This window comes from Populus euphratica, unplaced genomic scaffold, assembly GCF_000495115.2.
Source record: "Populus euphratica unplaced genomic scaffold, PopEup_1.0 scaffold216.1, whole genome shotgun sequence".
NCBI lineage: Eukaryota > Viridiplantae > Streptophyta > Magnoliopsida > Malpighiales > Salicaceae > Populus > Populus euphratica.
This window is the reverse complement of record NW_011500101.1, coordinates 164,908-175,834: the sequence shown is the minus strand read 5'-3', so window position 1 is coordinate 175,834 and position 10,927 is coordinate 164,908. Positions and strand designations below refer to the sequence as shown.

Genomic DNA, 10,927 nt, shown 5'->3' with positions numbered 1-10,927 from the left:
TAGTAGTAGTAGTAGTAGTAGTAGTAGTAGTAGTAGTAGTAGTAGTAGTAGTAGTAGTAGTAGTAGTAGTAGTAGTAGTAGTAGTAGTAGTAGTAGTAGTAGTAGTAGTAGTAGTAGTAGTAGTAGTAGTAGTAGTAGTAGTAGTAGTACTAATAATAATAATAATAATAATAATAATAATAATAATAATAAAGAAAAAGAAGGAGAAGAAGAAGAAGAAGATGAGAACTTTGAGATGGAATATTAATGTAACGATTAAACAATGATAATAACAAATGTCAAGGTTAGAGGTTCCACTAATGGTATATCAAACAAGTATAGTATAAACTCTTATTATTGAATTGGAAACCACACACAAAGGAGGTTCCAATCAGATTATATATTGTTAACATGATTACATTAGTCATCTTATTCAATTAATGCTAATACTTGTAAATCTCGTCAAGCATTCATGATTATAACTTATGTTAACAATAAATCAAGTTCCTTTCATAGCTCAGGTGTCGGTTATACCATACATTATGGGCTATGAAAGTGCCAAGCATTTGTTGTACCAAGTGTTATACAACATAAATCAAGATTAGTCATTTAACAAGCAAAGTATTAAAGAGTGAACAAGATAACAAATATAAAACATGTTAGTATCAAACATTAAAGTCCATATTAAGTTTACATTATACTTATTCTTACACCATTAGTGTAACCTTTTCACCTTGACATAATTAACTTAGCTAGACATAATGAAAGAAAGCAAAATAGATAAACAAAATAAGAACATAAAAGTTAACTAAGTAAAGGAAAGGAAATGAAAGGCATAAACTTAATATTAATGAAAACAAAGCATAAAAAATACAAAGAGAGAAAGGAAGAGCATGATCTTGATCTGGAAATCAAGATGCCTAAATGCATGGCAAATGCCTCCTTTTATAGGCCAAAAATGGGAACTATTGATTTGATGACTAATTGATAAGTGGGTGACCAACTTTTGACTTGGTGACAATCCTTATCTTCTCTTGTCTGCCCAAAACGTCATTGATAACGTCAAAACTGGAGCCAGTTGCAAACATGAAAGTTGTAGGCAATTGTCTCAGCTTTCTTGTGTAAAAACTTCAGCTCATTTGGACTTCTAGAACTCCAGATATGGCCAAAATACCGAACAGTGCTCGGGCTGGAAGACAGATTCGGGCTTCTTTGTTGTTGCTACAATTTGGACTTGATAATGGCCTTTTTAGATCTTGGGCTCCATATGAAAGTTGTAGGCCTATGTCTTACCTTTCCATCCATATAAATTTGACCTAAATCTGAGATATATAGCTCCAGATATGACCCATTTACCGAACAGTGTTCCGGTTTGGATTGCACCGACATCTCTTTTCTAAGTTTGGCCATCTCTTTATCCTTGCAATTTAAGTTCTTCAAGTCATCAATCAATCCTTTCATTTATGTGATAGGCCTGCATTAAAAATAGATATTTACCATAAATTATAGGTATCTTATATTATTAGATATATTATTATAAAACATATTTTAGTTAAGGAGTTATTGATACTTCAAGTGCAAAATGATGATATAAAACCATGATAAAAATGCACTTTTAAGCACTAATTAGGAAACCCAACACAAAATTTATACCCCATATCACAAATGGCCAAAATAACAACATATTATGAAGCATTGTTGGAGTAACATTTATTCTATCATTATATATACGACAATGGAGGAACATTTATTCTATCATCATATATACGACTTATGACATTTATGAAGATAATTAATCCAATCTCATTCTATGGTGATTTAAAAGTAATGAATTCTTTATATTTGATGTGCCATTATGTGTTTATTAATATAAGTAACACAAACACCCTCAAATATTTTCATCATTGCTTTCATAGCTTCAACTACTTCAAGTTCTCGATATTGAGATAGAAATCCATCACTAATCCTCTAAAAAGTATTCTTATATATCTTAAAAACTTCAAGTGAGTATGAACGACTCTTGATAAATTACTTGATGTCATGATACCATGACTTTCCATTAAACCCTTTGTATACTAAACAACATAAATATGTAGGGACATTTATAGTTGACACGACCAAAATATTGATATCTTCTCCTAAGTATAGGAGTGTCGAAGTAATAAATAACTTGGCAAAACTAGAGTCGAACCACTGAGAGACTAACTATATAAATTATAAATAACAACAACAACAACAATAACAACAATAAGAACAACAATAACAAGTTAAAAAGGACTTTGAGATTATAAGATTAATGAAAAGATTAAACAATGATAAAAAAAAATGTCAAGGTTAAAGGATCCACTAATGGTATTTCAAAAAAGTATAGTATAAACTATTTTATTACTCAACTGGAAACTACACACAAAAGAGGTTCCAATTAGATTATAAATTATTAACATGATTACATTAGTTATCTTATTCGAATAATGCTAATACTTGTAAATATTATTAGGTATTTATGATTATAACTATGTTAACAACAAATCAAGTTCCTTTCTTAGCACAAGTGTAGGTTATACTGTATAGTTGAGCTATGAAAGTGCCAAGTATTTGTTGTCCCAAGTGTTATACAACATAAATTTAGATTAACCATTTAACAAGGAAAGTATTAAAAATAGAAAGTGAATGAGATAAGAAATACAAAACATGTTAGTATCAAGCATTATGGTCCATGTTGAGTTTATAGTATACTTATTCTTATATCATTAGTGTAACATTTTCACTTTGACATGATAAACTTAACTAAACGTAATGAAAGAGAAAAACATAAATAAATAAGATAAAAACATAAATAAGATATAAGTTAACTAAGTAGAGGAAAGAAAATGAAAGGCAAAAACAAGAGATTAATGAAAGTAAAACTTAAGTATTATAAAAATATATAAATAAATAAAGTAAGAACATGATCTTGATCTAAAAACCAAAATGCCTAAATACAAGGTAGATGACTTCTTTTATAGGTCAACATTTGAAACTATTGATTTGATGACTAATTGTTGAGTGGATGACCATATTTTGACTTGATCACAATCCTTATCTTCTTGTCTAAACAAAATATCATTAATAACATTAGAATTTGAATATACTTTCAACATAAAAGTTTTGGAAAATTATCTCAGCTTTCCAATAAAAAAAGAATTGGTGCATTTGGACAGATAGAACTCGAGATATGGGTTGAACACTAAACAATGTCGGGGTTGTAGGACAGATTCAAGCTTCTCTTTTGATGTTAAGATTTGGACTTCCAAAAAACAGAATTGAGTATTGAACTCTCATGAATGTTTTACATCTATGTTTTAGCTTTTTAGTCATATAAATCAAACTAAAATTCAAGATCTATAGCTCCAGATATAACCCAATGACTGAATAGTGTTCCAATTTGGATTGAATTAATATCTCTTTTCTAAGCTTAGCCCTCTCCTTTTCTTCTCAATTTCAATAGTTAAACTCATCAATCAATCTTTTTATTTATGTGATAGACCTACATTTAAAATGAACATTTACCATAAATTAAATGCATCTTATATTTATTAGGTATGTTATTATAAAACATGCTCTAATTAAGAAGTTATTGATACTTCAAGTGCAAAATAGTGACATAAAACCTTGATAAAAATACACTTTTAAATACTACTCAGTTCACATGTAGTGGTGATTATGGGTTCAAGCACTTGGAGAAGCAGTATTTTCCTTTGTGATCCAAATAACATTGTTAATATAATTTTATATGTTTAGTTAACATATTCAAGTCTTAACTTAATGGTTTACGTGTGGTTAGAATAACTCGAGGAGGTTTGACATGTCGTCTAAATTGTTTTTGAAAAAAAAAGAAAGAGCAAATGACATTTTGTCATCTCTTATCAAAAGCAAAAAAATTAATGCAAGCCCACACACCTAGGTTTTTGTTAACAGTGTATAGTTTATTTAACTAGGCATTTAGAGTTTTTGTTCCTATTTTTTTTAATTTAATCTATTAATATGATGTTTTTATTTAATTTTATTATTTGATATTTGATTGATAGCAAATTATTTTTTATATTTTTTATCATATAATAAAAACTTTTTGATGATTTTTTTGATCTTTTTTTTCTTCTAATTCCTTTCTTTAATATGATTTTTTTTATTTTTTTATTTCATCCTTTTATAAGATATTTTTATTTAATTTAATTTTTTATTATTTGATCAATTATTTTGGATTTATCCAATGAATAAGGTTATATTGGGATAATTTTCATATAGTTTAATTTAAAACTTCATCTAAAAATATAACTAAAAATATAACTAGATAAAGGTTTTTTAATTTTGAAGTGATATACTAAATTTTATAACAATACATAAATGTTTCTGTTTTTATAAATATTATTTTTTTTATATTCAAATATTTTTCAATCTTAAAGCAAGAGAAGCCTTAAGGATTTTATCAACATGATGTTCATCATGTTACTACTTATTCATAAAAACCCAATCCAAAAATAAGCCCCATACGTACGAACTGAAAAAGCTCGTTAATGCCGAAAAAGCCCTTGGAGGATAAAGTATTTGCAGAAATATTGTGCACTAGTTAAGGGCACATGAGTAATTCCGCCCAAAACTCTAGAACCTAAGTAAGATGCCAATCTCTCCCTCTCCCTCTCCCTCTCCCTCTCCCTCACACGCACGCAGGCACGCAGAGAGATAAATCACAATCGACCTTAACCTAACCTCCACAATCTTCTGTCATACGACACACCATCCCAAAACCCTGAAAATAATTATCCGGGAAAATCTTCCATCACTTTCTAGACATCCAGACAAAAAAGAAAAAATCTCGAATAGATAGATAGATTAATAGATGTCAACGTCGGGACAGCCACAATTCCGATACACACAAACACCATCAAAGGTTTTGCATCTGCGAAACCTTCCATGGGAGTGCACAGAAGAAGAGCTAATCGAGCTCTGTAAACCTTTCGGAAGGATCGTAAATACTAAGTGCAATGTGGGCGCCAATCGGAATCAAGCCTTTGTCGAATTCGTAAGTAATTTTCATTAGGAGTAGAAAATGTATAGTCATAATTTCTAGGGTTAGGCGAGTCAATAATTTGACTTAGCATAATCTGGTTCTGAATCTGATTTCAGGTAGACCAAAATCAGGCAATACAAATGGTATCGTATTATGCGTCGTCGTCGGAGCCAGCGCAAGTTCGGGGTAAAACGGTGTATATTCAATATTCGAATAGACATGAAATTGTGAACAATAAGAGTCCAGGTGATAATCCTGGAAATGTATTGCTGGTTACCATTGAGGGTGTTGAAGCTGGTGATGTCAGCATCGATGTCATTCACTTGGTAATTGCCTTTTCTTTTTAATCTTGATTTGTTTTCATTTCTCAAGATTTCTGTTGATATATGTTTTTGCTTTTTAAATGCACTAAGTTGGTTAAATGTGCTGAAGTCATGAAAAAGCTGCCTAGAATTAGGGTTTTTTAGGCAATTGATGAATGTTATATTGGAGTTAAAAATGTGATAAAGAAAATAAGCAGCTTCAGGAGCATAGCTTACTAGTTGATGCATTTTTGTTTCTGGAGGGATTTCCACATAGCCGTACTAGAGGCTCGTGATTGTGGAAATAGCTTGTATATCATGAAGATATTTCATCAGTCATTACCATGTGGCCCTACTAGAGGTTTGTGATTGTGGAATTGGCTTGTAGATCATGTGAATTCTGCGTGTTTGATGACTAGTGTTGTGTTAGCGACAACAAATTTCTGACAATATAATGTACTGGAAAGATATCATTATCTTGTCTATCTTCTTTTCTTTTCATGTGCAATTTCATACAAGAGTGGAGGAAAAATTATAACATTAATGTTATTCTCTGTAATTATGCCTGTTATATGATGTACCATAGGTAATGTGCAGATGATGGCTACTCGTGTAAAAATTTCTTTAATTGCTTTGAAAATTTCATTTATCTTAAATAGTTGGTATTCTCAATACTATGGTTTGAATCAACTTTCCACAGTTTTTAATCAGACATTTTGGTTTATAGCTTTGGTGGAAGATTCATTTCATTTTTTTTTTTACTTTTACATGGAAATAGCGCCATGATTGTATTGTGTATTAAATAGTGCTTTAATTTTATTTCAAGTCAGTTGAATCACAGATGATGATGCCTCTTATTTAGACTCTTTTGTTGGAGACAGTTTGGAAATATTATCATACGTCATTCTCCTTTCTAAGGTCTATCTTGACGCATTCATGTACAGGTGTCATTCTGCACTTATTTCTTATATATTTGGAAATTTTGTTTTGTGTCTTTTTGCCAATGATTGGGGTGATCCCAAATGGAGTATAGTCGAATTCCTCATTCTATCATCATCATAGAATCTGATGTACATATCATTACTTCTTGCAGGTGTTTTCTGCTTTTGGCTATGTGCACAAAATTGCTACTTTCGAAAAGGCTGCTGGTTTCCAGGTGAGGTGTTAAAAAATGCTTTTGATCTTCTTGAGATTTTTTTTTTCTATATTAGTATCATCTTTTCCCCCAATATATTTGCAGGCATTAATTCAATTCACTGATTCTGAAACTGCATCTTCAGCAAGAAATGCTTTGGATGGGAGAAGCATCCCCAGGCATGCTCTTCTTTCCTTTCCTAACCTTCAATAACCCCCTCTCCATTCTCTTCTTTTTTTGGGGAATTTTCTTTTAGTATGGCTAGTATAGTTAATTTGTAATGTTATGGTATTATGTTTAATATATTCAGGTACTTGCTTCCAGAGCATGTTGGTTCTTGCCACTTACGCATTTCGTATTCTGCGCATACCGATCTCAATATCAAGTTCCAGTCCCATAGGAGCAGGTAATAAGATTGTCCCAACTATTAAGTGGTCAAATGCTGAGATGTTTTCTCACAGTTTTTCTATTTCATTTGTTGTTCAAAATCTTTCAGCACTATTGTACTTCATCTGTTTTGGAATTCGGGGCCTTGCTAATTGGTGTGTGCTTTTGTCATTTAGGAGGTTAGGGAAGCCTGATAACCAGAACACAGATGTATTGTCATGAACGCTTAGTAACTTCCTTCATCTTTAGATACTAGTTTATTGCATTTGCACTTGCCATTTTAGTTAGAATGTTTGGTGTATGATTGCTGAATTTCATTAAATGAAAACATTGTTCATACAAGCATTATTCAATTTCTGGTAGCAGTTTATTGCATTTGCAATTGCTATTATGCTTTTTGCCCATATTGTTTTTTGGTGTCTACTTTTGAAGTTTGTTTATTTCTGAAGTCAATTCTAAGTTTGTTTCCTATAGTCTTAAGGTGGAAAAATATTAACTTTCATAACAAGCTATTCATAGCAATTGTTTGCTTCAAACCATCTAACAACAAGGCCAAACAAACCATTAACAATCAATTAGCTGATCAATTTATTGTCTTCTTTGTGTCTTTTCTTTGATGATATTTGTCCATCTTTAAGTAAATGTGGAATTTTTCAAACTTTCATTTTCATTTGGAGAAGCCATTTTATCCTAATCTTTATTGAATCTTCTATCTAGCAGAGGATTTCAAAAAAGCTAGCCAATAGATTTTGCAAAAGTTTTAACATTTTTTTCATGGTTGTGTCCGCTTAGTCATCATTTATCTATATCTTTTGTTATGTTCCTTCTTTGATGCAGCTTCTGAAATTTATGCATCAGTAGTCATGGATAGTGTTTGATATTTGTTTGTATGACACGTAGATTTTATCTCCAAATTTTGCAGAGACTATACAAATCCATATCTCCCTGTGAATCCTACTGCAATCGAGGGACCTGTTCAGGTAAGTCTTTTCTGATTACCTTTTGAATTGCATTACAGAATCTTCACTGATAAGCTGTTTTCTCCAGCCTACTGTTGGCGCTGATGGAAAGAAGAAAGAACCTGAGAGCAATGTGCTTCTTGCATCAATTGAGAATATGCAATATGCCGTGACCATCGATGTTCTTCACACTGTGAGGAAGACCTATGTGATTACATGTTTCCTTTACATGGCATTTTATTTTTAATGAGTTTTACTCATACTGTGCTCTGCCTGTTCATTATAGGTATTCTCTGCATTTGGTACTGTCCAGAAGATTGCTATATTCGAGAAAAATGGTGGAACGCAGGCGTTAATTCAGTACCCAGGTATGCCTTATTTCATGATTAATTGTTCACAAATTAGCTTGCGACTTGTGTATATTTACAGTGACTACCTGCATCATGTTGAAAGCCTTTTTTGATTAATGCAGTTTTTTAGTTGTCAGATTATCTGGTTTTCCAGCTCTGGAAACCATCTAGGATTAGATACATCTTGGTCTAGCTTGAAATAAATATTCTACACTCAGTTAATCAGACTTTGAACTTCATTTGGCTTCTTCATTTTCCCATTTCTCTTAACCCGTTTTTTTTTCCTTTATTGGTTTGGTTTGGGTATAAAAGGAACTTTAGTCATGCCAGAATTTCCTTTCCCTGCTTGAAGAGGTTCTATACCAAAGTTGTTGGGGTTGGCTGAACGAATGCCATTTCCCTATTTCATCCTATTTAAGCTACACCAAATCCTTTCTAATAGTAACAATCTATCACCTTTTTTTTTTTTATTAGATGTTGTCATGCTACCAAATTACAACTGGTCACAAATCATCTTTTTTTTTTTCCCTGTGAGTTTATGTTTTTTGAAACTGATTAATATTACCACCATGACATTACGTTCTTTGTTAACATTATTTTGACCATTCATGATCCTCTTTGCTTATTTATTGGCCAGGCTTTTTAACAATGCACGTGCTCTATTTGTTAGATAGGCTTAAGCAGTAATCATGTCTTCATTGTTTTCCAGATGTTGCAACTGCAGCTGTAGCCAAAGAAACTCTGGAGGGACACTGCATTTATGATGGTGGCTATTGTAAGCTTCATCTATCATACTCTCGTCATACTGATCTCAATGTAAAGGTATAAAAATATGTGCTTTTGATTTAATGTCATGAGAAAAATAGTAAAAGGAAAAATAAAAGAGATGCTTATAGGAAAAAAAGTGCATCTATTCTTGATGAAAAAAAAAAAAGAAAGAAAAGAGAAGAAAAGAAAAAGATTTGGTCCTAAAAATGCATGCTTCCTGACACTTGATGACCCCCTTCTGGTTGGATATGATCATCTTTTCTTGTTTTTGTAATCTATCTGGAGAGCCTGATCAGTTGCTCTTGTTGGTAGGCCTATAGTGATAAAAGTAGAGATTACACCATCCCAGATGCAAGTTTGATTGCAGCACAAGCTCCTGGCCTTCAAACTGCTCCTACAATGTGGCAGAATCCTCAGGCTGGCTCAATGTACACTGGGAATAACTATACTACCACTGCTGCAGTTCCAGTTCAAGTTCCTCCTGGGCAAGTGCCAGCTTGGGATCCAACCATGCAGGCAGGTGGACAAGGCTATGCATCAGTTCCTGGCACTTATCCTGGTCAAACATATCCAACACCCCCAGTGTCTGCTTATGCTACTGCTGCAGTACCTGCAGGCTCCTCTCCCCTTTCACATAGCAGTCCAATTTCCCATAGTGTGGCTTCTATGGGAATGAGCCACCTAGGGATGCAGTCAAACTTGCGACCTAGCGGTGCTTCACCTCCTGGTCAGCCTCCATATTATGGTTGATGATGATGTATTCTCCTTGTTTAAACATTTTTTGTTTTTGCCTTTCCAGCATTCGATTCTGGTAATGACGATAATCTTTGATATGCTTTGGGTTCACATATCTTGTGAGGCTTTCATGTTTGTTTCAAAAGAAAAAAATGTTTTTTTTTTTACTACTACATGCATCTTATGTTTTCTGGGAATACAATGCTGGATGAAATTTATATGTTCTCAGCCCTTATCAGTGCTGTAAGCATGTGAACTTGGTCCAGCTTTATCTGGTTCAGCATCAATGCTGGATGGAATTGCTCATGAGGTTTTATATCCTCAGCTTGTAGCAACAGTAGCTCGTAAAAATCCTGTTCTAGTTATATAGCACTCCAAAATTGTTGATCTGACCACCAAGGTAATGTTTGATTATTGTCTCGGAATAAAAATAAAATAAAATTGGAGACATGTCTGTTTAAACCATCCACTCAAGTACATAATGAAAAAAAAGGAAAAAAGCTGATGCATCGACCTTTATTTTGGAGGGCATGCTTTTATCTTTGCCTTATTGCATTCTTTTGTATTAAGCTAATGACAGGTTGATCTGTAATCCATCGATAGTGTAAACTCTGAAGGGAAATCGTTTTGACAAGGAGGATTTTCTTTCTTCATTGATTGATTTATTTATCTTGTAACCATCATAATATTCTTATAAATCTTGATATTTCTTTTCACACTCTCAACAACACAAGTATGTTTCCCTTGTGGGAAACACAAATGAAAGTGGAAGCAACTACATTACTAGTTACTGGTCTGGACTAGAGGCAGAGTCAGAGTCATCTTCAATGATGGATCCAGGCACATGTGTTGCACACAAGGATGGTCCCGATCCAGGTAGCTGTTGCGTTTCTCTAGTGGTTTTGGTTAGTGGGTCTTCATGACCTCATGACTGCCCAGGCCATCTCCAACAGTGCAGTTAAGGCTTGATGAAGAGAAAAGCGAAGTGGGGCAAAGGCGGCAAGACCTCAATTCTTCAATGACCTCATGACAATGTCTTCCAAGGGTTTGGGTGGGGATCATTTTTCTCTCAACCATGTGGCTAACATGTGAGCGTGGATACTCAATTGTACTTCCACATTTGTCCTAACCAAGTTCACTAAAATTCACTAACATGTGGCCTGAAGAAGGGCATAGTCTTCTTCAACAGCAAAAGCGTTTTACCAAAGTGAAGGCAATGGAGACAGCATGTTCTTGCGGATGCGACGAAAGGGTAGCCAGTGGAT

General features: G+C 33.2%; 1 protein-coding gene across 1 annotated transcript; it reads left to right on the top strand.

Moving 5' to 3' along the window:
- Positions 1-4,629: 4,629 nt before the first annotated feature.
- Positions 4,630-9,982, top strand: LOC105109461 (polypyrimidine tract-binding protein homolog 1-like). Its single transcript, XM_011004184.1, has 10 exons — positions 4,630-5,038; positions 5,143-5,352; positions 6,422-6,484; positions 6,569-6,642; positions 6,774-6,869; positions 7,773-7,830; positions 7,898-8,002; positions 8,096-8,177; positions 8,869-8,981; positions 9,240-9,982. The coding sequence occupies exons 1-10, from the start codon at positions 4,856-4,858 to the stop codon at positions 9,675-9,677; spliced, it is 1,422 nt and encodes a 473-aa protein (XP_011002486.1). The 5' UTR covers positions 4,630-4,855; the 3' UTR covers positions 9,678-9,982.
- Positions 9,983-10,927: the final 945 nt, after the last annotated feature.

Bases quoted from the DNA above. Each gene is read 5' to 3' on its own strand.
- LOC105109461 (XM_011004184.1), top strand. From the start codon at position 4,856: ATGTCAACGTCGGGACAGCCACAATTCCGATACACACAAACACCATCA. The intron at 6,485-6,568 runs GTGAGGTGTTAA...ATATATTTGCAG, and splicing joins AAAAGGCTGCTGGTTTCCAG to GCATTAATTCAATTCACTGA. The intron at 8,982-9,239 runs GTATAAAAATAT...TCTTGTTGGTAG, and splicing joins ATACTGATCTCAATGTAAAG to GCCTATAGTGATAAAAGTAG.